The sequence below is a fragment of the Aspergillus niger genome, assembly GCF_000002855.4.
Source record: "Aspergillus niger supercontig An09".
Classification (NCBI taxonomy): Eukaryota; Fungi; Ascomycota; class Eurotiomycetes; order Eurotiales; family Aspergillaceae; genus Aspergillus; species Aspergillus niger.
The window spans coordinates 1,567,916-1,595,066 of record NT_166525.1 but is presented as its reverse complement, the minus strand read 5'-3'; the positions used below and the strand labels follow the sequence as shown (position 1 = coordinate 1,595,066).

At 47.0% G+C, this 27,151-nt stretch overlaps 9 protein-coding genes across 9 annotated transcripts; 3 read left to right on the top strand and 6 right to left on the bottom strand.

Moving 5' to 3' along the window:
- Nucleotides 1-16: 16 nt before the first annotated feature.
- An09g06890 (uncharacterized protein) lies at nucleotides 17-454 on the bottom strand (the record flags this gene model as incomplete). Its single annotated transcript, XM_001393967.3, has 1 exon — nucleotides 17-454. A coding segment is annotated over one exon (438 nt), but the record flags the coding sequence as incomplete, so codon positions are not given.
- Nucleotides 455-3,780: 3,326 nt separating this feature from the next.
- Nucleotides 3,781-4,427, top strand: An09g06880 (hypothetical protein; the record flags this gene model as incomplete). Its single annotated transcript, XM_059749918.1, has 3 exons — nucleotides 3,781-4,062; nucleotides 4,147-4,173; nucleotides 4,344-4,427. 3 exons carry the CDS (start codon nucleotides 3,781-3,783, stop codon nucleotides 4,425-4,427), a joined length of 393 nt encoding a protein of 130 aa, XP_059601488.1.
- A 1,992-nt stretch (nucleotides 4,428-6,419) lies between these two features.
- An09g06870 (uncharacterized protein) lies at nucleotides 6,420-9,433 on the bottom strand (the record flags this gene model as incomplete). The annotated part of the gene is made up of 2 exons (XM_059749917.1): nucleotides 6,420-7,012; nucleotides 7,063-9,433. The coding sequence occupies 2 exons, from the start codon at nucleotides 9,431-9,433 to the stop codon at nucleotides 6,420-6,422; spliced, it is 2,964 nt and encodes a 987-aa protein (XP_059601487.1).
- A 1,266-nt stretch (nucleotides 9,434-10,699) lies between these two features.
- On the top strand, nucleotides 10,700-12,023 carry An09g06860 (uncharacterized protein; the record flags this gene model as incomplete). The annotated part of the gene is made up of 4 exons (XM_059749916.1): nucleotides 10,700-10,856; nucleotides 10,931-11,148; nucleotides 11,199-11,505; nucleotides 11,566-12,023. The coding sequence occupies 4 exons, from the start codon at nucleotides 10,700-10,702 to the stop codon at nucleotides 12,021-12,023; spliced, it is 1,140 nt and encodes a 379-aa protein (XP_059601486.1).
- Nucleotides 12,024-12,380: 357 nt separating this feature from the next.
- Nucleotides 12,381-14,935, bottom strand: An09g06850 (uncharacterized protein; the record flags this gene model as incomplete). Its single annotated transcript, XM_001393963.3, has 7 exons — nucleotides 12,381-12,483; nucleotides 12,540-14,421; nucleotides 14,486-14,508; nucleotides 14,561-14,575; nucleotides 14,630-14,681; nucleotides 14,737-14,760; nucleotides 14,821-14,935. 7 exons carry the CDS (start codon nucleotides 14,933-14,935, stop codon nucleotides 12,381-12,383), a joined length of 2,214 nt encoding a protein of 737 aa, XP_001394000.1.
- Nucleotides 14,936-15,939: 1,004 nt separating this feature from the next.
- On the bottom strand, nucleotides 15,940-17,737 carry An09g06840 (uncharacterized protein; the record flags this gene model as incomplete). The annotated part of the gene is made up of 3 exons (XM_059749915.1): nucleotides 15,940-17,202; nucleotides 17,260-17,652; nucleotides 17,735-17,737. The coding sequence occupies 3 exons, from the start codon at nucleotides 17,735-17,737 to the stop codon at nucleotides 15,940-15,942; spliced, it is 1,659 nt and encodes a 552-aa protein (XP_059601485.1).
- A 2,211-nt stretch (nucleotides 17,738-19,948) lies between these two features.
- An09g06830 (uncharacterized protein) lies at nucleotides 19,949-22,997 on the top strand (the record flags this gene model as incomplete). Its single annotated transcript, XM_059749914.1, has 8 exons — nucleotides 19,949-20,065; nucleotides 20,138-20,248; nucleotides 20,298-21,411; nucleotides 21,475-22,115; nucleotides 22,297-22,576; nucleotides 22,635-22,725; nucleotides 22,781-22,886; nucleotides 22,938-22,997. The coding sequence occupies 8 exons, from the start codon at nucleotides 19,949-19,951 to the stop codon at nucleotides 22,995-22,997; spliced, it is 2,520 nt and encodes an 839-aa protein (XP_059601484.1).
- Nucleotides 22,998-23,634: 637 nt separating this feature from the next.
- On the bottom strand, nucleotides 23,635-24,237 carry An09g06820 (uncharacterized protein; the record flags this gene model as incomplete). The annotated part of the gene is made up of 2 exons (XM_001393960.3): nucleotides 23,635-23,929; nucleotides 24,050-24,237. 2 exons carry the CDS (start codon nucleotides 24,235-24,237, stop codon nucleotides 23,635-23,637), a joined length of 483 nt encoding a protein of 160 aa, XP_001393997.1.
- An 834-nt stretch (nucleotides 24,238-25,071) lies between these two features.
- An09g06810 (uncharacterized protein) lies at nucleotides 25,072-26,590 on the bottom strand (the record flags this gene model as incomplete). The annotated part of the gene is made up of 3 exons (XM_001393959.3): nucleotides 25,072-25,876; nucleotides 25,944-26,279; nucleotides 26,358-26,590. 3 exons carry the CDS (start codon nucleotides 26,588-26,590, stop codon nucleotides 25,072-25,074), a joined length of 1,374 nt encoding a protein of 457 aa, XP_001393996.1.
- Between the last annotated feature and the right edge of the window lie 561 nt (nucleotides 26,591-27,151).

Below are 27,151 nucleotides of genomic sequence, written 5' to 3'. Positions count from 1 at the left end.
GATCAAACTCTCTTACATTAGGAAAGCCGTCCAGAGGAGGGATGACTGGCTCCGATAGCATCGAATTCTCATTCTGTGAATCCTGGCTTTCAATATCTGCCTCGCTAAATGCATCACGAAGTGGCAGAAACCCTGGTGATTGAAGGTAACGTGACTGAGGCATGTATTGGATGTGATGCTGAAGAGGTACATGATCAGGAGTCGATGGGACCGAATGTCCCGGTGAATGATGTGGTGACAGATGATGCGTGCTGGATGTGATGCCAGAATGGCTATAGGGTGAACCAAAATGTGATGCATAGGTACTGAATGATTGCTGCTGGAAAGGATACGATCCTGAATCATTTAACCCAAAGTCGTGACTGTCACCGTGACTGTACGGAACAGGTAGGAGCTGGTGGTTCACCATGTAGCTGTCAGAGCCATCGTGATTGCGCCTTGGGTAACCACTCATGTTGAATAGGTCTGCCAAAACCCCAGAGGTACCTATAATCCTTTAGACGGGGAAAAAGACTGTGATTGCAGTTACACTCGGAAAAAAGACCGTATGACTGAGCTTCTAGTGGAGTCGTCTTGGAAAGTGGTTTATGCGTTCGCTACCCTTGCAATCGTACCGAGCTCAATGTGAGAGACTAGATGAAAGAATCTTATTACTCCGGATTAGGGTTGAGGGATAGGGAAGACTAAACAAGACAGAGAGGGAAGATTCTCAGCAGTTCAATAGTGTGTCAGACTACTGTGACCTGACAACAGTAGGAACGTAGGGCCAAAGATGTCAAGCAAAAGTGGGTACAAAGTGCCAGTTAAAAGGTAAAGCAGACAGAGCTTTGACCAGACCCTCCAGGAAGCCTCAGTACGGTCAGTATAGGATGCGCTGGTACGATATGCACAAGACCAAGGCATAGTATTTGACAGGGTGCAAGGTTGACCATTCTGCAATCTTGCCGCATCTAAGAAACACCACATAATCCTTGAACTTTGGAAATTGCTTCTTTCTCCAAGCATGTGTACTCTGCATACGCAGAGAGGGTGGCCAGGATAGAGGAAGCGAGCTGCAGCAGAAGAAAAAAAAAATACATACATACATATATACATATGTAAGGGAGCATGGAAGAAACGGTAATAGGTATTTTGGATTCACCTATGAGAACAGCTCCACAGCAATATAGGTGAAAAGTCATTGAAAGAAAAAGTGGAAACGAGAATGGAGAGCAGTGGTTAGCAGCTGTGGAACCGACAGGGATCAGGCATCATAACGCAAAGATGAGGGGTATGAATAGAGAAAAAAAAATATGGAAAAAGAGAATCTCGAAGAATAAGAATTCTGAGACAAAAGAAGAAAGCGAAACCCCCCGCCCCCCAATCAAAAAGAATCCTGAATTATAAGTTAAATAAAGAATAATATTTATTCAGGAACAAGAGCGAAAGGCGCCGAGGCAGGAGGAGACAAGATGCATATCTGTTGATGTCTAGGTAATTGAGAGCCCTGGCCAGGTTGCCCAGAGAAGGAAATGTGATCAATAAATCAAAAATGCAATAACATGAATGGAAATGATATGAATAATAATGATAGCTACAGCGCAGCAGCTACAAGGATAGATCAATTGCCGTCCTGGAGTATATACCGTTTGGCAGACTGAACAGGCTTGTTTCTGCGTCAGACAAGGCGTCAGTTTAGTGTCAGCATAAGATCAACATAAGTAGAAATCACGAATTAAACAGATATTACTTGCCCGTATCTGGGCGACAGTCATCTAAGTGGAGAAAATTGTGCCTGCCGTTAGTGTTTTTTCCATACAAAGTCATGGTCTCCATGAGCCACCGTATGATGGAGACAGGTGTTTTACAGTTGCCAACCATATCAGCCAATAAGGACAGATAAGACAGCTCCTGCAGTACACGAGTCCCACACTTAGGAAGGAAATGGATGAAGAACTGATGCTGCAGCTGGTCAGTGGAGGCAAGAAACTGAATAGTATCACAATAATCGAGGCCTGGTTCGTGTGCGAATATAACTGATGCGATACCTGAACGTCATGATAGACAACATCACTGATGTCCAAAGTAGGTACGGCCAGGAGGTAGTAAAGACCACCACCAAGCAGAGAATATCGCAGAGTGACTGTGCTGGTCCTTCTCAGAGTCAATCCCCAAACCGCTTGCCTAGGCTAATTGGCTGCCTTTCAGATCCCCTTCTGAATTGTCGCGGATACTGAAGACAACGTCATCAATAACATCGTCGCCGCTGCCGCCGCCAGCATCGTCGGTACTCGATTGGATGACAACTGGCAATCTTGGAAACCATTCTGCTGTTTCTTCGCCTTGGGAATTTTCCTTCTTTTCTTTTTCTTCTTGTTGAGTAACCGCCAGATACAAGAATAGGTAGATACCTGGGTAGTTATGTACCCCCTTGTAGGTGTGTTAATGTATGTATGAGCTGGCGACTAACTCTGCTTAACACCAAAATTCCTTTTGAAACGTGATACGCTAAATGTGCGATACCCGGATTTTGGGCGCTTATGAACAAGACAGGGTAGGTATGTAGGAACCTGAATTGACTAGGGGACGGCACCTCTTTACATAGTTCGTACACAGTTTGTTTTTTTTTTTTTTTGTTTTGGAGCTGATTGCCAGATGCCGAACAGTAGCAAAGACAGGGAAGAGAAAAGCGGGACTGGGGGGAGACAGAGACAAAAAACTAGTTAACACACAAGCTCCAAGGGTGGTTGTCCAGGGGAGAATGTTTGGGGCGAGGGTTGCAATACCCTTGATTGTCCTTTAGACTCTAGTTCACCGGTGACCATTGGGTGTATAATTGGTGACCACGGCCAGGGTTCTACCTAGGACACATACCTAATACCTTGGGGATCTCGTAGACACACCAAAGTGACTGATGAAGATCGCCTAACTGCAAATAATATCCCAACAGGGAGGTACAAGTACAGAAGGACAAAAAAGAAAAAAAAAGAAAAAAAGAAAAGACAAGAAAAGAAAAGAAAAGGGAAAAGGGGGCATCTAGCGAAAAACATTAGAATCTGGTGGGTAGACAGGTATCAGCGTTGTCTACACTGATCACCATGCCCTTTGAAGAAAATAGAAGTCCAATGGGAAGCAAACGATGGATGGTGTCAATCAAACATCCCGTCTACTAACTACTTAGTGATACCAGTCACATGAGCAGGGTCTTTACTTTCATCTATTAGCCCTATTTAGGTTTGCGGTAAGCCAAACCAAAAATGATGCTTGACGAACTAGAGCAGAGAGCAAGCACTGCTAGGCAAATATCCAATCTTTCATAGACACAGGCAGAGGGTTACTAGCCACCACGCTTGCTCTAAATATCATCAGCCCGGCTTGACTCGGGGCCACCCATGCGAAAGGAGGGCTTGACAAAATCGAGTACTGGGAGCGGAACTAGGAGTAGGTATGTCATCATCACAAGGGCTGTACCCCCCTGAAGTAAGATTGGATGGAAACTTTCCTTTACAATATACCGTGTAACTCGTGTCTTGTATCTGTCTTCTCCATCTACGCGCAATGCAAGTGTCCGAAACTGACTGCATGAAATACTGTCTTCACCCAGTTTGACATTCGATACTCTGTGTAACCCTTGCTGGTGTCGATATTGTAGATGAGAGTCTACTCTTATAGTTGAGAATTAGAGAATAAAACCCATAGACCAGTGAGTATTGCAATCCCTTTCCCCATTCCCCATGAAATGTGAAGTCGATGCTTAACCTTTGTAAGGGTTCCACCCGCCTTCTTCAATCTCTGCTACCCATGTCCAGCACCAATGAACATTTTGTGCAAGGAGCAGACCTGGTTAAATCATTACCCCTTGTCCCTACCCAGTCTTTAGCCAAATCTCTACCTACATTGGGTTACTCTTTGTCTTACGGATGGCTCAAACAAGCAGGGATATACCCTGAATCCTGTACCCATGAAGCTTACATACAGCCTGTAGATGCCGCCACTGAACTTATAACTGCATTAGCCCCATGTATATACAGTAAGAGGTTGAAGTACGCTAGTTTGGGGAAGTTAGTAGCTGACTGCTGCCAGGTTAGTATGTCTGTACGCTTACTACTACGGGGAAATGCCGGCTTTCTGAGGGTTCAACGGTATGCGTATGCTACATATATGGAGTTAGGCACGGGCCCAATTCATGGAACTGTACGTTAAGTCAGGCTAGAAGATAATTCGTGAGCTTGGAGGGATGTTATCACATGGCCTTACTTAGATGCTGCTGTCAAGCACTTTCTTTTTCGCTTCGTTCTTTTTGGATAGGAAATTCAATCTGATGTGTGTTGAAATTTGCATGATGTTTATTGATCCATACATAGCATCTAGATATCATCCGCACATATACCGACCCGAAAGCGAGATTATCGCTAGTTGTCATTATCACGACCATTGCTGTGGTTTAAGTGGTCCTCTTTTCTGCTCACACATAATATTAGTGGCCTTGTTTCGCGTCTTTAGTGACCTTTCCACTTGCGTCTACAGCTTTTCCATTCTTCGCCGCCTACCTACCTACAACCCTAATAATAAAAGATAACCACTCTTTCCCCTTCTGCGCCCCCGTACCCCATGATGGCAGTTTGGAGTCCCGTGCTGACTTAAAGTACCTTCGTTGACAGCAAAAGCAGCCTCCTATCCACGAATCATATGCGTTTGGCTTATACAGTGCATTGGTATACATGACCTAGAACCTGCAGGTTATCTCAGTGTCTTAGAAGGGGACCCAAAATCCTGCACAGCTGACGAGGGAGGGCGGAGATTACCCATGTGAATCTTCAATGACCCGTTCTTTGTCCAAATTCGGAAATCCGACGACGAAACAATGAGTATCAGGACGGGTATTCTGTCATTTTTCACTTCCCCGGTGGAGGGATTCTGCGGGGAGACAGCACTATGGTTTCGGACTGGATGGTGGCAGATTGAATTCAGATTATGATACCTTATCGAACATTGGGGCCCCCAGAGATCTACGTAATACACGACAACATTGGCAACCTGGTCAGTCCCATGTTTATCTGAATTGCCAAAACAGTCTCGTCGATGCTGAATGGTGTTCATGTGGACGATAGGGGTCTCAGGAACCGAGACTATATTATTTATCTCACAGAGGTTTGAGAGACAGAATACTTGCTGAGTACAGCGTCTCTGTACTCTAAGCCTTGTTCAACGTAAGTTCATGCGTTGTTGACTGGGTTGATGAATGATCACCCCCGTGGGTATCTTACCATTCAATGTAGGCGTGTGTGTGCTGCTAGATGCACGGTATGTCTGCTCATTACCTGCAAAGGGTCAGCTAACACTGGGAAGTATTAGCCGAGCCCACCAATGGATCAGTAGTTGTTCTGGACGGATCCTGACATATCGAGTCTCGGACCTTTGCAGACTATTTTATCGCTGGCTCAGGGCATGTGCTACTTCATACAAACAATCCGGCACTCCCAGGAAGAGTAGGGGGCGGGGGGGCTTTGCATCCTGATTGAAATGCCAGGGCCCATTAAAAAGGGAAGCTTATGATCTACTAAGATATGTAGATTAGTCTCTGACGCGAGGGGGAAACTTGCCAAGTACTAGCTGTGATCGCAACTGGTCGTTTTAGTCGAGCCTGGATTCTAGGGCTGTACCACAAACTCTTGTCAGGAGCCATGAGGGCTTGGGATGATGCTCTCTGCCCCATCCATAGACATGAACGTGAAAATAATACAGGAAAGCTACATTTCGTAAATATGAGGAACGGATCACTCCAAGAAGTTCTGTTAATTCAAGACCATCTCTGTCAGCCTCATTCGCCCGGCCCTAACGTGCCAAGCGGTATGAAAACACCCAGCCCATGTAGGTATTGTAAAGTAGTTATTATTAGCCATGCTGACCACATTAGTTCATGGAAAATCCGCAACTATCCCCATAGGTGGATATAGCGAGCATATGTTACTACTTACCTGGACAATCCAAGTCTTATAGAATGACGAGGCGCTACCACGGGTAAGAGACTTGATATGTTCTACAACATCCTGGGTCCAAGCACCCTCGCCAGTAGCCATATGCTCTTTGAATTAGAAATTCCTTCCTGGATTCCCCGTAACATTTACAATAGGATTCACATAAGAATGATCAGTTATTATACATCCTCGAGAAAGTCATCTGTCCATCAATGACATGGTAGTAAGTTACATACACCAATCGGTTCATAAAAAGCAAAGCAAACCGCATCTCTTTAAGTCATAGTCTCGTAGAAAAATCATGAGTTCTTCCCTTCTCGTCAATATTTGCCATGGAAAGCTGGCAGCAGGGTTGGAGTGCACAGGCCAATAGGGGCTGCTTCAATGCAACAGCAGCGGCCTTTCACCACTTCTTTGATACTCTCGGACCCCCTGTTCTTGGAAGCGCCACTTGCGACCGAATCATGTGCGGTCAAGGTGCTGTGTGCTGAGCGTGCTATTGAATCTCACCAGATCTCGGATAGCCCATCTCCAACCGTCCCCGAACCTCTCACGATCATGAGTGGTCCATCTATCGACCTTACGCCTCCACTTGTCTTCTTCCGCACGCTGGCGCCTGATAAACTCTGGGCCCACGTCAAACTCTTCCGTCATGGGCCATTCGTCCGAAGAATCTTCGTAGCTGCGGTCATCACCACTGGTCGCGAGACCGAATTCATCATAGGCGCCCGACATTCGTCCACCCGCAGTATTAGACGGCTCTTTTAGGTCGTCTAGACCTGCAAAGACATCATCTTCGTCTTGAATAGCAACCAGTCCATCCTTCCCCGGCTGAAATGGCGCCAACTTGAGCCAGCACATACGTTGTGGATCAAACACCATTCCGCCGACGACTTGCACATTCTTCATCGCACCTATGTTTGTGATAAGAGCAGGGGTCGGCTTTGGTGACTTGGGGGACATGGTGTCAAAATCTTGCACTAGATTTTCATTCCCCTCCCAGCAAAAAGAATTAGGATTATAACGCATACCGTTAACAGCTAAGGATGTCAGCACTTTTCATATCAAGTAATGGAGCTGAATTTACATTTGGGCTCTTGCACACCCGTACCCATGGGTTTGATCAATTGTGGTTTGGAGACAGGCATTGGCGCGGCTTTGCTTTTCCTGCTCCGGATAGTTGCCGAGTTCGACGGCACCCGCGAGACATTCGCAGGCTTCCAATTCATCCCAAGAGGAGCAAGTGGGTGATGGTCGCGGTTCTTTGGCGTATTTGTTAACGATGCAATGCGCTGTTCTCTCGCATTCCTCGAAGCGTTTGTATCCCGTGCGAATCTTGGCGTAACATTGTTTAGCCTGACTGTAGCACTAGGTGTGGCTTGTTCACTTGTGGCATCTGCCTTCGCTGAGTTAGACTGGCCGTGGCTTAGTTTACTCCTAAGTGTTCTCGGAACACCTCGCCCCGAAGGATGCTTCACGAATCTCTTCTCTGCTGAAGAAGATGTGGGCAAATCGTCAAAAAGTGCTAATTCAGAACCATCACCAAAATTACGTCGTCGAGTAGGTCGCGTAAGTGTTCTTTTGCTTGCAGCGACTAATGTCTCTGGACTTGACTCATTGAGAGTCTTACCCGTTGTGTCATGGCGAGTAGATCGCGGCAGTCGGGTTCCATGTCCTTGAGAATTTGTGGCGTCATTGGGGCCATCTGAACTGGACCGACGATTGTATCGATGATTTTTGACGCTGGCATGATGCGATTGCTTATCCGAGGCACCGGCAGGGAGGAATGGTGCTTGAGGTTTACGGGCGAAAGTCTTCGCATCGATTCCTAACCGGTCAACAGGAGTCTTTGGTCGGGTGGCGTAATATTTAGGCACGTCCGAACCATCTTGAGCTGTAGGCAGACTTTGAAAATTTGAGATAGCCTGATGCATATTTCGTAACGTTGGCATTGAGCGCTTGGCCCTTAGTAGTTGCCTTCCCGAAGTTACACGTTCACTAACAAAGCTATCATTTGATACACCGGCCCCCATGGGCCGTCGACTAGGGGTTGACGGCATTTGAGATGTGGAGGTAAACCCAGGAAGGCTGGAGACGGAAGACTGTGAGGAATGACCCCCAGCCCGGCGCTGCGATGACCGAAACCTTGACAAGGGAGCACCGCTCTCCGACACAGTCTCGAGGTGTGTTGAATGAGGACGGTCGTGTCCTGAAAGGCGTGGAATTCGAGTCTTTGGGGAAATCGCCGTGTTCGTGAATGTGATTGTGGTTGTCGAGTGCCGCGCAGGACTCTTGGGAATTTCCGTTTTACACTTGACGTTAGGGTTTATCGACAGCCTGCGAGGATCGAATACTTCACCATTATTGATTTCAAGGCCCGAGAAGAAGTCGTCAGTAACGAGTGGCGCTTGATTAACTGAAGGCCGTTCTAACCGTACGTCGTCACTGGGCGATTCTTTCCGCTTCCTCAAGGATGCTTCAAAGTCAAGCGGGCCTTCTGGGATGACGATGCCATCAAGGCCCTCATCTTCACTCTCAGCCGTGAGACAACTCGATGAACTTGGGCTGACAACGGAAACCGAAGAGCTCGGATTTGATGGATGATCTCTTGCAGTGCCCCCGAAACGTACTCCAATACTGCCTTCTGACCAATCTACGTCGATATCGTCAGGAGTAGGACCTGCAGTTTCCATGGCTGTCTTTCTAGGAGACAGGCGGAGTAGAATGTCATCCGTCGGTAACTCGAAATCATCTTCGAAATTGTCTGTGGAATCCTGGCCTCTCTCAGGGGGCGGGCTATCGATAAGCGTTGCTCTGTCTGGGGACCGAGGCCTGGCAATTCTAATTGTAGGAACATCTTGAGTATCAGCGAGTCCGCTATCTTGTGGTGAAATAGAGGTGATAGCAAGAGCTGACTGAAGGCGTGTAGAGACCTCGCTATCCCAAAAAGACGGGGCGGAGGTTTTGGTCGGGCTTGCGGCAGCGGAATTGATTTGCCGAAGAGATTCAGGAAAACACGTATTAAGCGAACGCTTTAGTTCAAGGGAGCTGTCAGGACCTGGAAATTCGACGTCATCTGACCAGTCGTCGACAATATCCTTCCTCTGCTTTCTGTGTCCGAGACGCTTGATGGTGCCTCCAATGAGCGCCGACCGAGGGACGTTCGTAGGCAAAGGTATCCCAGCGTTTCTGGCAGAGGCAATAGCTTCTTCGGTGATGATCTCGTCATTGTCCAACAGCTGAACCTGCCAATCTTCGTCGCCTCCTGCGTTGGAATCAATGTCGGAACGTCCTGAGCGACGCGATGAAATCGAATCTCGGTGCCCCGACCGACGCACTGACGATGTCGTCACAGATGTAGCTGTCGATGCGGCTCGTAGCTGGATATCCTCATAGCATTGTAGATCATCGTCATCGTCCCAACACTCGATCGTTTCTTCCTCACTATGGCGTACCTCAAGGGTGAATGGAGCCATGTTCTCGCACTATATTGTCGTATGCTCATGTAGGAGATCAAAGATCTTCGGGGTTTTAGGTAGCAGATTGGAAGCACACGAGCGCTGAGATTCGGCTGCCAAGGGAAAGCAAAGTCATTCCGTGTTTGGTAAGACAAGTCAGATTGTGATTATGCGTCAATTACTCGAATCGGATAGACGACGTATGATCGTGCATCGGCAAGAAAACAAAAGCAATAGCGTCAGGAGGCGTGAGGGCGAAGCCTGATGGTGTCCCAAATAAGGGAAACTCGACTGAGAAGCCGCTATCTAGATATATGGGCGGGAGGTTGCGAGGCCAAACAAGTAGTCGCATGTAATGACCAGATTCAACAGAAAGCAGACAGATTGGTCAACGTGAGAGTCAGAGAGTGTGCCCAGGAATTCGCTCGAGTATTGGCGCGTGGTGCGTGGGAGTTAGAAGGGAATGGAACGGAGGTGAGGAACGCAACCTGCGAAATATGAACAAGGGAAAAGCATGGGATGGACGTAACGCCGACTGAAGAGCGCGATGGCACCAGATGATGATTAACAACGAACGATCACGGAGCCAGCTACCAAACCTCGCCTGTATGCCAAAAATGATGAATGTGATGCCATAGGGAAAGAAAGTACGGCAAGAAAAAAGGGCGGAGGGGCTTGGCTGTACTGTCGGCAATGTTGACGAGAATTAGTACTCCAAAGTATGTTCGTCTTGGACCAAACTTGGCTTTAGTATCACCATTTTCTTCCCTTTTTATTGGATATTGCTACATCTCCTTAAATGGCCTCTTAAACAGTAATAAGTTGCTACCCACTCAGCATTCGCTAGTCCCTTTATTAGCACTGCATAGGTCTTAGGTAGACTACTAGTTGACTGTCTGTTGCTGGGATACTCGCAACGATGATCCACATAGTCGGCCGATCGCAGCAATTGAACGGAGTTCCAGTACCGCAGTTTCACCGAGTACTACCTCGTACTGCTTCACACCACTGTAGATACCAGGTCTAGCTCAGGATAAAGTCGTCTGTTGTCGCAATATTGACCGGTAATCTTGCCACAGTTGCTGAAGTTACATAACACCGATCCGGAAGCTCGGACTTCATAGCTTGGGGGTTCTTGCGGCTAAAGCTTATAGTTACAGCTTGTCCAGGCAACACTCCACCCTCTCCTAGGCAGCCTAGACAGATCACAATTTCGTCATTATATAAAGTAAGATGCAATAGCTTTATACTGCATCAAGTTCTGTCAGCTAAATTCAAAGCAATATGTCTACGTCTGAAAATGGGTCACCTCGGGTTCTACGTGTCCCCAGGTCTGATGAGCCCGACAGTTATGTGCTTCTCCATGTCACACGTACCAGTTCAGCTGCATTAGACTTGAATCTCGCTGCAACGGAAGGAGAATTTCCGTATAAAGGGGTCGGTATGGAGAATCCATAATGCTGTTCCCTTTACCTGTTCCTTCTTGAAGTATTGTGATATACTAAGTCACAATAGTGCAACAGTCTCGTGCGCAGACTCATCGTTCAAAGAGTTATCAGGGAACCGATGAGGACTGGGACCTTATCTTGCTGCGTGCCTTGGGCCAGCTAGAGATCAATACAGATAAATCAGAGCTGCTATCTGGTGTCGAACTATCCGCTAGTATTAAGGCATTAGGTAGGCAGAGCAATCAACTGGTCCTCACTATTCGCCGAAGGATCCAAACTATAACTGTAAGCCTGACCACCAAATAATATAATGATGTGGTGCTGATGATTCACAGCAAAGACTCGGTTCTATAGCGCTCAAGCAGGATGATGAACAAGATATTCAGCTCTTCGACTGGTCCGCCGTCGCCATTGCCAGAGCTGATATGCTTGAGCAGCGGCTATCAAGATTGCAACAGCAGTATCGCGCAGCCGACAATACCATCAAGCAGCTCAATAAGCAAATTGAGGACTTCATCACTGCAAAATGCCGCCATGAGGAACAGCTTATGACAAACTTTACTCAGGTTCTAAATCAGAAGAAGCTCAAAATCCGCAATCAACAACGCTTGTTGGCTTCGGCGAAAATTGATGTGGACGATGGTAAGGTCGCATGTCTGAGTTAAAACAACAATAGCTGATACTGGAATGATAAAAATGTAGCTGGTCAATGTCGGGCTGCCTCATCAAAAGTTGGGGCCCGTGTCGGGAGCATGAAGCATGCGAAACGTCCTATTGTGGAAACGAGCGATGACGAGGCTGAAAGCGATAATGGCTCGGAGAGTTTGGATCAGACCAAGCATCAATCCAGTCCAAGAAGAATGATAGACACGGATGACGAACCAAATTCGACTCCGCAGCCATTGGAGGATGTGGGTGTAGATGATACCACTGACGAAGATTTGCCCACAGCGTCCGGCGTCGATCAGGGAATAAGTGAACAGAACAATATGGAAGAAGCTCACCATCCACCTAGGCTGCAAGAACAGTCACCTCCACCCCGCAGGGAGCTTCCATTCGCCAAAGGGTCAAAATCAAGCAAAGACACCGTACAGAATATACAGCATCAGCACGACACTGCCGAAGAAACTGCAGGCGAGACAGACGACGATGAGCTATGAATACATAGCGAAGGGAATAAAACCTCGTGCAACCATGACTATGTACCTAATTCTTCGATGATCTAACTCTGTAGTATATGTGAACTAATCTATTCGATGGTTCGTTCCATACAAGGATATCTGAAAGTATACGACCTCGTTAAGCTTCTCAAGCTCATTTTGAACTTATATACAAATTCATCACTAGTGACGCATCCTCACGCATCTCAAGAGACTAGACTGCGAGGGAAGAAACCAATAGCAGTACGCATTACTGGGAGGAATGAACAGAAGAAAAATGATGTTTAGGTGTTACAACGACAACGCCTAGACCTATAATAAGGATAAACCGGGAGATCAGAACTACAAGTGTTAATCTTAACCATACAAAGCCTGGGGCGACATCTCTCCAGCAGCCATGAAATTGGTTTCGGGATTACCCGTCGCCTTGGCTGCTGAGCAGCGGGCCATCGTAGGTGAGCTATAACATAGTTAGAAATGTTTCCTCACAAAATTACGGTCATCGCTTCTACATACCTTCGAGAGATGGAATCAGTGAAGTAGAAGTCTTCAATAACACGCTTGAAAGGCGCTCCAGTTGGCTGTGTGCCCTTGTTCTGATCGACCAACTGAACCTTGCTAAGGGAGCCCAAGGAGGTGGACTCGACGACGTCATATCGACGCATCACAGGGCTAATCTCTTCCATGCGATCGCGAAGAGCTTCGATATCATCGTATGGCAGAGGAATGTTGAGAAATTCGCTGGTGGCACGGATAATCTTCCAGTCGTCACGAGCTGCACCAGGCAACGAAGTCGCTGCTCGGGTAACTTGAACACGGCCCTCTGTGTTGATGTAGGTGCCAGACTTCTCAGTGTAGGCTGCACCAGGTAAGACAACATCAGCAAGCTGAGCGCCTCGATCACCATGGTGTCCTTGGTAGACAACGAACGCATCGCTTGGGATTTCACTTGTAGTAACCTCATCAGCTCCCAGCAGCCAAACCATCTTAGGCTTGGTCTGGGAGATTTCGGGAGACGGTGTGGTAAAGCCAACCTCGTAGGCTGCAGCACGAGATGCCGCGCGCTGGAGAACATTGTAGCCTTGCCATTCTGGGGTGTTGAAGTTGTTGCCATGCTTTTCAACAAAGCTGCCGACTGTTTCAAAAATCGCTTTCGCGTCCTGATGTTCAGCCGCAGCACTACCGACGATGATCATTGGACGCTTAGCAGAAGCGAGCTTCTCTCCAAACTGACCCGAAAGGGCAGCCTTGAGAGCGTTGACGTCGGATCCAAGATGCTCGAAATCGAAAGTGCTGTCGAATGATTCCCCAACAAGTCCAATTTCCAGATCAGAGCGCAGGTATTGCTTACGGATACGCGCGTTGAGGACAGAGGCCTCATGGCGAGGGTTGGTAGCAACAAGGAGGATAGCATCAGCCTCTTCGATTCCGTAGACCTTGGAGTTAAAAAGGTAGTTCGAGCGAACGTCAACACCGTGGGCAAGGGGCGAGCTGCCACCAGGCTGGTCCAGAGCGAGGTTATCGGATCCAAGCTTGTTAGCCAAGTCTTTCATGGCAACAAGCGACTCGGCATCCACAAGGTGTCCTGCAATGGCCTTGAATTCGTTCTCTTTAAGCTGCAAATTTTGCTGAGCGGAGGAAATCTCGCTCAGGGCCTGCTCCCAAGTAGCCGGAACGAACTTGCCCTCTCGGCGAATCAAAGGTGTCGTAAGTCGTTGAGTCTTCAGACCGTCACACGCGAACCGAGATTTGTCGTTGATCCATTCCTCGTTGATGTCGTCGTTAAGTCTTGGGATTACACGCATTACTTCCATGCCTCGGCTGTCAATTCGGATATTCGAGCCCAAAGCGTCATGCACGTCAATGGATTCCGTATGTTTCAACTCCCAAGGACGAGCACGGAAAGCATAAGGCTTCGAAGTGAGAGCACCAACAGGACAAAGATCAATGACGTTGCCGGACAGCTCCGAATCGAGGTTCTTCTCCAAATAGGTACCGATTTGCATGTCGTTTCCTCTGCCAGTAGTTCCCAGCTCGGGAGCACCAGCAACATCGTTCATGAATCGAACACATCGAGTGCAGTGAATGCATCTGTTCATAGACGTCTTGACAAGGGGTCCAATATTCTTGTCCTCAACCGCGCGCTTGCCACCAACTTCATGGAAACGCCCACGGTCGGCGCCGTACCTCATTGACTGGTCTTGCAGGTCACACTCGCCTCCCTGATCACAGACCGGACAATCAAGAGGGTGGTTGGCCAAAAGGAATTCCATAACACCCTCCCTAGCTTTGTGTACAAGTGGTGAATTCGTCTTGACATTCATACCGGGCTGCACAGGCCAAGCACATGATGCCACAGGTTTGGGCGCCCGTTCGACCTCGACTAGACACATACGGCCTTAAGAGAAGGGGCAAAAATATTAGCGAGCTCTTCAATAACTCGATGACAATTATAAACTTACAGTTTCCTGCAATCAAGAGTTTCCTGTGATTCAATTAGTACTCAAAACAATGGCATTTGGCAATATGGACCATACTCATGATAACAGTATCTGTCAATTATTGTTAGTTATCTTCTACAGTAATGACGTTTTGGGTCGAAATACCTGGGAACCGTGGCGCCTGCCTTCTCACAAGCCTGAATGAGAGCGGAGCCAGCTTTAAGCCATGTAAGCAAGATGATAAGAAGCCATGGATTGAGACGCGGAATCACCTTCGACTGAGACTTTCTTCCCATCTAGATTAACAAAGGAGGTCAGCAAAGCTATGTAAGTTCAGCAAGAAGCATATAGCCTACCAATTGTGAGTTCAACCTCAGCGGAGCGAGGAATTGTCGTCGCGAAAGTCCTGGGGTAGTTGACCTTGGGAACCCGGACGAGCCGGGCGGCCGCACGAGATAACTGCGGCCGCATACTGTGAATAGAAGCAAACGTGAGAGGATAGAGCAAATTTGAGTAGCAAGCGCAATGGAGGTAATCAGGAAGCGTCGGTGGAAGTCTATAGTGCTGGGTGATTCTTAATGGGAGGGAGCACTTTTGGCTTGGTTCGGATTCTGCCAGCCATGAGCCGGGGCGTCACTCGCAAATTGCCGCCTGCGGATTGGCTCGGCTATCCGGAGGATATATTAGTCCGCACTACTCCCTTTTCTTTCTTAATAAGCCCTTCCGGTGCTATTCTCCTTCCTCTTTTCTCTTTTCTCAACATAACTCATTCACGGGCATGATTTATTGTAGGTGGCAGGGTTCTTCACTTCCCTTCCTCCTCTGCAACATGACCCAAGAAGAAGATGCACTGAGCTGGAGCTCCTTAGGGTTATTCATCGAGGATCACCTGATGAGGGTATAGTTCTTTACTGACAGTCGCTACATCTATCGCTATTTCTATATAAGGGAATTGAAGGACAAAGAATGCACTGATAATAATTTCAATATCCTTTGCTACGTAGTGGATGTAACGTGTTGACCGCAAGCTTCTAATGACTTGTTTCTTCGGTAAACCATACGGTGCATAACCGACATGTGTAGCTTGAAAATTTAAGTTGTATAGTAAAAGTGCTCTTGGGTCAACATTAGGAGCTCGATCTCGTAAGCAGAGCGTCGCAGCAGTAGTTGCCCCTCCCCACCAAGACTCATTCAACTCATCCTTAGCATAACTTTCGCCGGGTATCGACATGTATACTCGTTTTCCAGCACTATAGCCCAACTTTGCTTATCAATGAGGCTGATATAACTATGCAAGCTGAAGATATGCTTAGGCATGCATAGCTTCAGATTGGTCAGAGAATGCGTCTGTTACAATATTGATGCCACCTCACTAGAGACCATGGTAATATGCTACATTCGAAATTCAAAAGATAATCAGACAGCGGATGTTTTAGAACAAAGACAATGAAGATGACATCCAAGAGATGAGAGACCTAGGAATCATTCGCCTTCCAAGTGGTCTCTTGCTTTGTGCCAGGAGGTAGCCACACCCGGGAGCTACTGCCTCCTCTGGGACGGACACGGCCCTGGTCATCATCTTCTTTCTTAGGTGTACTTGCATGCGAGGTAGGGCCATCTGGTGACTGATAGTAAGAGAGCTTGCTTGCCGAAGCGCCATAGCCATTTGAGTCCCAAACTTTGCCTGCAGTCTGGGCGTTCAATGGAAGGACAGTTTCCCTTGTGCGGAAATGATCAGCATTTGCTCTCTGGTCCGCTAGATCATCGTGGCTATTGCGATCGTAGAGGTAGAGTCCAATAAAGGTAAGAGCGATTCCAAAACCTTGAATGGATGTCGTTGAGCTTCCAAACCACACGATCGCAACAACAATCACGAAAACTCTTTTCACCAAAGATGCGACGGAGTAAGAAACTGGTGATATCATAGACAAGAGAACAAATGCCAGTATGTTCTGTGCGAAGTGCGACACTCCGTTGAATACGAATTCAAGGAAGAGAGCGCCATGATCCAGTGAGCCTCTATTTCCCGACAACGAGATGGCGCCATCCTGTATAATATCGGAAATCAAAGGATATCCTTCACTTATGAACCAGATAGGTAGTGTGAGAATGAAGGCTAATCCGGAACAATAGTAGAGCAAGTTCAACTTATCCAATTTTCGTCGGCTCGACGGTTCTGCTTCTGACTCTGCACGGGACGCTTCATTGAAAAGCTTCTTTGAGAATATATTCTGCGAGACGAAGACCAATGCGGCAATTAACGCACATAGTATGCCGAAGAGGTTTGTGGAAAAGCCTGTCGAGCAAGCGAGCATCACACCTAAAGTCAATGGGACAAGAGAAAGATATGTTGCTTTGGCATATCGAATTCGGAAGAAGACCCGATACGCCAGAACTGTGAACAGGGGTGACAGTCCCTTGATTGTGTGGACGAGTGAGACGGGAATCTGTGAGGTAGCCATAGAGCTAAGTATATGGCCGGCTAACTGGAACACTGCCAAAGGCAGAGCTGTCATGACAACATCACGGGACGGAGGACGGATCCCGTTCCTGAGGGCCGGTATGCTATCTTTCAGCCAGGGTAGCACTGTGGATAAATAGGTTAGGACCAAGCACCAGAATGCTACGAAGGCAAATTGTACGATCGTAAGCGTTATTGGTTTTGGAAGGGCATTTAAGATAGACTTCGATGAGGTATTCGTCAGAGCGGAGGTCATGTACCATATGAGGCAGAGAACCTAACCCGGAGTAAGCAATATGGTGGGAAAACATCCATGAGAATCCAACAATCTTACTATCAGCTTGTATGATATCGGAGCTCTAAGGGCCTCAGCCAACTCCTGTGCATTGGCGCTAACACTGCCGTTGCGCGTTCTAATTGTGCTGATGGCATCACTGATACTTTTCCTTGATCTTCTTTTCGAATTCAGTGTAGGATGTCTGCTATCCCGTGAAGATTGGGGTTGCTTCCGTGGCTCCCAGCGATCTGTCGCCGCATATCTAACCGAATGGGAGTGCGCTTCTCTTGGTTCGCTCGTAGGCTCAGGTGCTTCATCAATGAAAGGCGGGAACTTGTCTATCGGACTGGTCATTTGTTGCGAGATGGATGAAGTCGCCGGTACTTGAAGGTCTGGTAGTCGTATAGAAGAGCGTCTCCCAGTGCCGGTCACAGTTGTTGTGGTCATGTCCTAATTTCTCAAGATCGACGACCTAGATAATTAGCCGGTCCTGTTAGCCGGCTTCAAGCAAGTTAATGTAATGCCACTTTACCATGGAAGCAGATTCTTGTATGGCGATTGAGAACGACAGTTGTGCCCTCCAGTCGTCTTGAGCGGTGACAAGCACAAATTGGCTTTTGGGGCTCAATAAAGGAAGCTGGACGTGATGTTTTGTGAGCTTGCGTGAATCGGGGTATGTCAGGATGGACGGGCGGGCAAGTACGTGGGTAGCAGCAGTTCGGTGCTGCAGGGTAACGTTTGCAGTTTTCTAGATGACGAATCCCTATTGACGAATAAACACTGAGTATTCGGAACACGCTGCTCGGGCGGGATGTTACATCCAGTTTACTAAGGTTGTAACGGAGTAAGTAAGTCGGAACTTACTTAGACTGGTTTAGTAGGTAGTCCGTCCGATAAAACGGACGAAATAGGCAAGGTTTTCGTTACACCTGCATAACGTAAACATGTATAGTTAACTGACTAATGACAGGACAGGCCTTGCATCAATAACCAACTAACCAATCAACTAGTCAAGTAGCTAGCTAACTACTAGTTAGTACTTACTTAGTATAGAATACTTATACGATAACAAGCCTCCCAAAGTAATTACAGGCAGACTCGGGAAAACTAGAAACTTCCTGTCAACCTTTTTCTCCATCTAATTATTTTTCGAAACAGCTGCTTCATCCTCTCCTGCAGTCCCTAACACAGACAAGTTGCTACAAATTGGTACTAATACTTTGGGACTATATGGGAGGTTGTAGTTCTGCAGACCTATTCCTCACTTCATTGCAGATAGTATCACATGTCTTCTTCTCGTCACTCAGATGCAAAGAACTGAGAAAGGCGGGATCCTGGCCTTTGCAGGCTCTAACAGAGATGGTTCGTGTTGCCGGAACCTTTAAGCTTCTGGCTCCACGATATCTTCGAGGACACCTGCAACTCTCTTGTCTCTAGATTTATCATTGCGTGGTTGATCCAATACAACAGCTTTCTTAGCATGCTATGATATATTAATAAGAGTTCTGGAGTTCGTGGAGGATATGTCAGTAGCTTCACACCATTATATATGCTCGTTCCCTCTCAGTAGTAGTTCTCTAACTTGAAAGATGAGTGGTACTGAGATAACACATTTTCGCTCCATATAATTATAATTTGCTCTTACATAGCAGAGTAAGTATCTAGCTATCAATGTCAATCTTGGTTAGTATGAGATTGTTCGAATCCTATCAACGCTCTATGCTGTTATCATCTATAAAACCAACAACTTTGGTAAGAGAATAAACATATATACGGTTACTGCTAAGGCAATAGATAATAGACTCATTATTGAGCTGGATAGTAGGTGTCTTAAAACAGTCAAGTAGCGTACCGGGTATGTCCTGGTTCCCAATAGTTCCAACATAAACGAAAAAAGCGATACGTTGCTATTGGACCACAGAACCTGGATGCAATGTTCCACTAGCCTTGGACATTTAAAGAAATAAAGGGGTCTGAAACACTTGATTTTGGTCTCCTCGCTAGCCATGGACAGCCGCTCATATCACGACCAGTACACGTTTTCTTCTCTTTTCTTTCTAAGCAACCTTCACTACTGCATATTTTGGGAATTTGCGGCCTACTATAGCCGTGGACCAGGATCATTACCAATGTCAATCTCGCTTGTCTTTGTCCAATGACACAAATTACCAAAGCAATCTTTAGCCATAGCATTAGTCACAGAGCCTAAACCAAGACAAAAGTTGTTGCTTGATTTCCTTTCAAACATTATCTTGTGTGAACCATTTAAGGCAGTCACTGTTTCTAGCAAACCTATATTTCATGATAAATTTGCCAGAAGTAGAAGATAAATGCACCAAACGGTGCCTCGGAGATAAAATCTCGCCCAGGGCTTCCAGTTCCCAAATTTCTATCATCCTTGCTACACCCGCAATGGGGTCCTCGTCGCTCTTTCCTTGATTGCAACTCCTTGATGCAGGCCTTATAATGCGTTTATTCGGGATTTGGATCTTGATTTCCTTGTATTTACTACTATTTGCCTTCTGAATTATCCCGCAAACAGTTGAACGTACCTCCCCACTTACAGTCATTTGTTAGCTATCCGCTTCATATTCAGCCTTCAATTACTTGCGGAGGATTTGGATTGCGTACAGGTCGCATTATTCGCTCACCAGTGTGCTTTCGACTATTGTCCTGCAAAGCTTTGTGTTGCCGACGCTTGCAAACCGTAACTTTTGTGGCAGTGCTCTCAACTTACTATCCAAAAATGTCTTCGCACTCTGATGCCCCCATCAAACCGGGATGCAAGCAATGTGAAGATGGTATTATTGATAGTGGCACGAGTGCTACAACACCCACGCTATATGCTGAATGTGAATCATCAGTAAGTAATTGAATGAATACATCTTAGAACAACCCGAGACATGTTGTCTAAATAGCCTTGACAAATTTCTAGGGCCTTAAGCATTCGAATGTTTCGAACAGCCCTTCAGATTGTACAGTATCCTCCAAAATTGGAGATCGTCAGGTCTCTGGAAGTGACAAGAAAAACCCCCTGTCGAACAAGGTCAGATATGCTGGAACTCTCAAGGAAGTCAAGTCACTCACAATCCTAGAAGCAGAAGCTGGAACATCTAAGCAATTTCACTTCTTCTGGGCACTCCGAGATGGAAAAACTCCTAGCAAAGCTCTCGCCTAAGCCGCAGTCGACTACTCTGAAGTATCCTGCAGATCAAGAGATCGTTGCAACATTACCGGACAGGCAGGATTTGCTCAGAACACACACTCACACGTTTCCCCACCACAGGATTCTTTCAGGAGATGATTCAGGGCTGATTACAGCCTCAAGTATTCAGCGACCTAGGGGTGTACCGCACTCGGTAGATGTTGGAAAAACAGACACCGTATCGGTCGATATGTGCGAGGTACTACGTTTAAAGCAAGAATTGCTTGTCGCTAATTCTAAGATTGCCCTCCAGGAGCAGGAACTGGCCCAGACACGCGTGATTAAACATACCTTGGACCAGGCACTTGGGCCACCCTCTGAAACCGACTTCAATGGAGAAGTCACAGAACAAACGATAAGTACTCTCCAGAGCGCCCTTAATTCATCCAACCCAACATATAGTCAGTTGCAAGCTGAGTGGAATGCTCAGGATGATTCGCAATCAGATATGTCCGATGCACTCTCCGCCGGAGCATACAATAGAGCTCGGGGGTACTGGAATCCTCCCACGCAGCAAGCGTGTAGTACGGCTCTTAGTGCCCCCATTGCTGAAAGATCATATGGCGAGCCTATGTCTTTTCCAAGTGGTAGCTCACTCGGGGGAGATGCGAATCGATTTTGGGGTAACTCGAGCACGAATCCCAGCGTAGCTGGACACGACGCTTTTCGATCCCATCGTGTGTTATCAGGGCCATCAAGTGGGGTTTACGCCTTCGACACAAAAGTTCCTGAAGAACAGGTGAGATTCCTCGAAGAACCCGGGCTTGCGCCACGCCGTTCAATCACTCAAGCCAGCCGCACTGGACCATTTTTTCAAACACAAAGCTCTGCTTGGAGTGCATTTAGTCCCAGCTCTTCTGAATCCCATGGTCCGAGGTCCCCTGTGAATAGATCCAAAAACACATACCAACATGTCGGTCTATTCCCCATCCCTCAATATCATCAGCGACCTGTTGGGACACCACTTTCACCCACGGCGACTGAGTTCACTGCTTCCAACGCTAGTGCGACGCAGTGGCCAACTTCCGTGGTGAGTAGGAGCTCGAATGAACTTGTTAAAGTACCAGGCTTATGTTGCCAGGTGGGAGGTAGTACCCACCAAACATACATCTCGCCCCTCGAACCAATCAACTACCGCCGGCTCCTTGACAGGAATGTTTCTTGTGATTGGAGATATATCGTTGACAAGATCGTTTGCAACAATGATCAACAAGCGTCAATATTCCTGCAACAGAAGTTGAAAGTAGGGACCACAGAGCAGAAATATGATATTATAGAGGCCATAGTACACCAAGCCTATCCCCTGATGGTCAATCGTTTTGGCAACTTTCTAGTGCAACGATGTTTCGAACACGGAACCCCAGAGCAAGTCGTGTCAATCGCCAATGCGATCAAGGGAAATACTTTAAGCCTCAGTATGGATCCGTTTGGCTGTCACGTCATACAGAAAGCCTTTGATTGTGTTCCCGAAGAACATAAGGCAATAATGGTTCATGAGCTTCTACGCAGAATCCCAGAAACTGTCATTCACCGGTATGCCTGCCATGTCTGGCAAAAACTCTTCGAATTACGTTGGAGTGGGGAGCCACCCCAGATAATGACCAAAGTAAACGAAGCACTGCGTGGCATGTGGCATGAAGTCGCCTTAGGTGAGACAGGAAGCTTGGTAGTCCAGAATATCTTCGAAAATTGCGTTGAGGATGAGAAGGTACTTGGTTTTCTTATACGTCAATTCCTACCACGGTCATTCCTATTCAACAAATCATCCCTCTAGTCCTATCGTCCTCTCGATTGTTACACCTCCCAGGAATTGGATCCCTGAATATCTGGCATATTCTACTTGAGGCTTTAATGAATTGCATGAGGAAATGTGCTGACAAAGTCTACAGCGTCCAGCGATTGAAGAAGTGCTAGCAAAGATTGATATGCTTGCACACGGTCAATTCGGAAACTGGTGTATCCAACATATCTGTGAGCATGGTGCTCCTCAGGATAAAACTCGTGCAATAGAGCACATTGTCATTTGGTCTGTGGATTATAGCATGGATCAGTTTGCCTCCAAGATTGTAGAGAAATGTTTGAAAATAGGGGGTACAGAGTTTCTGGACCGCTACCTTGCTCGAGTCTGCACCGGCCGAACTGACCGTCCGAGAATGCCTCTGATTGACAGTAAGTCTGATGCGTATACCCTTCTTAGCCTAAACGGAAGGTTTCTGACATGAAGTAGTTGCTGGGGATCAGTATGGAAATTATCTAATCCAATGGATCTTGATGAATGCTGCACCACATCAGCGTGAGCTGGTTGCCAGCCATATTCGGTACAGTCTTCCCTTCATTATGGCATTGCACAGGCCTAACCTCGTATCTACGAAGGAAACATATGGTATCTCTGCGGGGTTCCAAGTTTGGTTCACGTGTGGCTATGCTCTGCTGCAATCCCTCCCATACAACTCGCCCAGGACCAGGTTCTGGGATGCCAGTCAGTCGCTACGGTAATTTTAATGAGGACAGATTCCCGATTGCTGGACAGCATGGAGGCCGTTTCAGCCGAGGAAACCAGTGGAATCCCAACTATCCACCGTTTCGCTGAAGGTTTTCGAGGATGTACTTTTACACTTCGTTTTCTAGCCATATGCTTGTTTATTCACAAAAGGTATCGTTTTCAATTCGACCAGGGTAGGCACCGAGCACCCCATATACCAGGATCTGGGATCTCGAAGCGTGTTTCGACAACGTGAAGTTGTCTGACATATTTCTTCATACACGCCATTCTAGTCATTGTGCAGGAGCTAAACGACTTACGCCCTCATGGCGACTCCTCTTCTTTTACAGGTGCATTGAGAGGAAAGGAAGATGAGGACAGAAGAACGTGAGGGGGGAAATTCGAGCAAGCGAAAAACGTATCAAAAACGGACTCAAAAACTACAGTTCCTATGAAGTTGCTGGAGATTCTAGTGCAGGTCAGGAGATTGGTTTACGAGAACGAACACTTCTAATTCACCTACTAGTCGTCGGGATGATATTTTTATTATGAACTGATGTATCATACCAGCCGCTCATTTGTCCGAAGCTTGTTATCCTTCACAACCCTGCGATTTGCAGAAATAATGATATTTGCATGCTGACCATAACTCTGGACTTCATCAGAAGCCACCCATTGGCAATGTAGATTTTCAGGTCCCGGACAGTTGCAGCCCATGGATTTATCGCTGAGCACTTAAATCCCGTCATTTGCTAGCTATCCCTTTCTCCCATGGTTTCCGCCTTTCTGGCTTCTCGCTCGGTTTGTCATGGCCTGTCAAGACGGTGTCTGGAATTTGTTGGATTCCAGGGATTGGTTGACCGGTCGTGATGAGTTCGACTATATGAGCGAAGGATGAAGGATATGTAGGCTCCTCTTGAGACTTTGGAACGTCCACTGTAGGGCCTGGTGATGAAAGGTCGGCTGACTTAGATGTTGATGCTGATTCCAACCAAGCTTTGTAGGTCGAGAAATCGAGTGGTGGCGTGAGCTTTTCTTTCCTGAGAACAACAAGGCACGATAACAGAAATCAGCACCACGTACTTGTATATTATCATGAAATGGCGTATGCATATGCTATGATACCGGGGGTCGCAGGTGGATACAGAATTTATGTATACCTTGAGAAGTAGAAGCATTTAGCTTGTAGTGTAAGGTCATCACTGCGATTGATTTCCTCTTCCGATGCAGGTGATTCCGGATGGCCTAGTATGATGGAGAGCCCAACTGCAAACTCACGATCCGAACCGAAGGGATATGAGCTCAACCTTTCAAATAGCTCGATATCTGAGGACTGTAGCTCTGACATCCTGTGACAGACTGCTCCAGGCTCTCAAACTACCTAGTGGGCTTATTCGAGGGGTCATGCAGGTTCAGGAATATGTTGCGCGGCCTCTGGCACTCGAAACGAAGGCGAGAATTCTCCCGGTGTCTCGAACAGAGTGACTGCTTCTACTGTGCAATCTGTTGCTGTTTCTCTGCTGCTCAACTTCCTCGTGAATGATGCCAACGGGGGAGTCCGTTATAAGGGCGCCCGGGACCAAGATTAACCGAGGTCCATGCAGATTGAAGATTAGGAAATAGTTTAGATAGCTTTACTAGGTAGGCTGTGACGTACACTGGGGTCCTTTGGCGGGGTTCCCGCTAAAACTCGGACCTATCGGGGTTAGCAGCATGGATGATCTTTCCTATCCAGCAATAACTACTCCGTTTGACAATATTTTTCTATCATAGCTCCTTGTCAATCAATTGGGAGGAGTCGGAAGCGATGGATTGGAGCGTCTGGAATAATCTGTAAATTGTCATATTTGCTATTTCGTGGTCGCAACTCCACCATGTCGAAGAACCGTTCCATCATGCTTAACATATTCCAGAAGATATCCTTTCTAGTTAGGTGGCATAGACATACTCTACAGAATTTGATGGCCTTATTCGCACCGACATCTCGACTGATAATAATTAGAGCATATATAGTCCGCCTCGGGCCCTATGTCACTGTGTTGGACTGTTGGTTAGTTTGACAGCTTGATTGATAACAAACTCGTCGCGCTAGCGAGAGCGATGGCGGGGGCATCTATCCAACCGGTCGAGAAGTAAGCCCCGTGGTCATTATATTGATATTTTATTCGAATCAACCATATGATCATGCAGAGGTATCCATCCTGTCTAGAGCTTCGTGGTCCTGAGAGGGCTCAGAACTCGTGGCAACTATCATCTTGCTTTGGCAGCCAGGGCAGTTGTGCACAACCTCATGAGCGAAAAGGTCACAGTCAATGCAAAAATGGTTTCTGCAAACAGTACATTCATAGCGGCTGCTTACGCTTATTCCCTTTGTTTGTCCCTCTGTAGTATGCCACTGCTCCTTGGGTGGTACTGATGGAAAGGATATCCCACAAGCGAAACAGACACTACTGCGTGAAGCGTGTTGCCACGAAACTTCCACCCAGTTCATAAGGGGAAACAGATGGTGATACGACCGAGCAAGATGGGTTGAAAGAATCAAAGTAAGACCACAGGAAGGACACTCGGCAGGGAGACCACAAACCTTGCTGTTGCACCGTGAGCACAGATAGCCCCCACGAGAAGGCTTGGAATGGCATGCACAAAGTGAAGGGTAAGCCTCAACGGTTCGTGATGGAAAACCCATCATCAAGAGAGAGCTTGTGGACTGCTTCTGAGAGTATGTGGCTGGTGGTGTTGTCACATTCATCACAAGGTCACGGAAATGTTGTTCATTGAGTGCTACACCGTATGTGGTATCGTCGCCCCCGTTAGTCTTGCCACAAATTTCGCGACAGATTGCCACTTGAGCAGCAAGGCCCACGATTCCAACACGTATTTTATCATTTATAAGCGTAGTAATTGTTTGGTGAATATCACCGGGATCAGAGGAAAGGAGGGAGCCAAAAATGACGAAGATCTCACGGGTGCCATGGCTTGGAGTATGGCTGTTGCAAGACAAATTAGTCCACCTTATCATTGAGTGTGTACGACGCTACCGTGGAAAAGACATACAACAAGGCACCACGAGCCATTTCGAAGCCATTTTGCAGACTAGGAAGACCTTTCGGATCCTGGTCTCGCAGTGATTGGATGGCACTAATATGCTCAGTAGGGTTTCCACTCATATCACTGACTCTGACCGCCAGTCCATCTTTGAGGCCAAGAACGCCGAGTTGAGAGATGGGATTTTGCTCGAAAAATTCCCTCACGAACTCTTGTGCATACCGTAAGGACAATAAGTAACGTGTCGGTCGGAGATCTTTCTCGGTCATAGATTGTGACAGATCTATAATCAAGATGAGATGACGGATTATACCCCGTTGTAAAGGAGTCGTATCTCTGAGGAGCCTGCAAGCGCGAAGACATGGAACTCAGCTCGAACCGTTATCAAAACTGAGACTAACTCGGCTTGAAAGTACACCCTACCTTTTCCTTTTCCCAGCCTCGAGAAGCCCTTCAACTGTAGAGCTGATTGTACCGTCGGCACCTTCAACTAAGGTTTCCCATGTTCTCGAGACCTCCCATTCTGCGCCTCCACGGTGCTTTCTCCTCTTGGAGCGGGATGCGGACGTAGTCTCTCCGCGAGACCCTGGTAGAAGATTGTTTTCATCCTCATCCTCAGAGATTTCTCCTATGTACTCTTCATCGGAATCGACCATGCTTGCACTAAAAGGAAGCGAGTGCGTCAACCCAAGAGTGCGTCGGGTGTCATGAAAGTTAGAATGGAAAGGTCTATCTAGGCATGTATCCACATTGTTGGATTCGGTTCCAGCAGGGAGGGTCCGAGCTCCGCCGGAGCTCCGTTCCCTACCTTCGATTCCTCATGAACCAAAGGCCTATCTAGCAGTTGCTATTCTCTTCCCTTTTCTCTTTATTTCCTTATCAATTCATCCTCGCATTCCTTACTACTATCTCACTTCTCTCAATTCTATAATACTAACCTTCCTGTCTAGGTCTTTTTTTTTTTTTTTTTTTTTTTTTGGATACCTACCCTTTTATCTACTCTGAGCTCCCTTGTGGTCAAAGAAAGTCTGCTTCGTAACCTGAAGATTAATCAGCTACACTTCGTATTGCTACGACGGTGTACTACAATAACTAATGAGCTGCTCCGAGAGTAACCGTAGGTAGGCAGACTTGGCTCCGTCCTAAAAAATGTGGGGAAGAAGATGCATCGCGTCAACCCGACGTGGTGGTATGAATGCTCATGCAGTCCGTGGTCA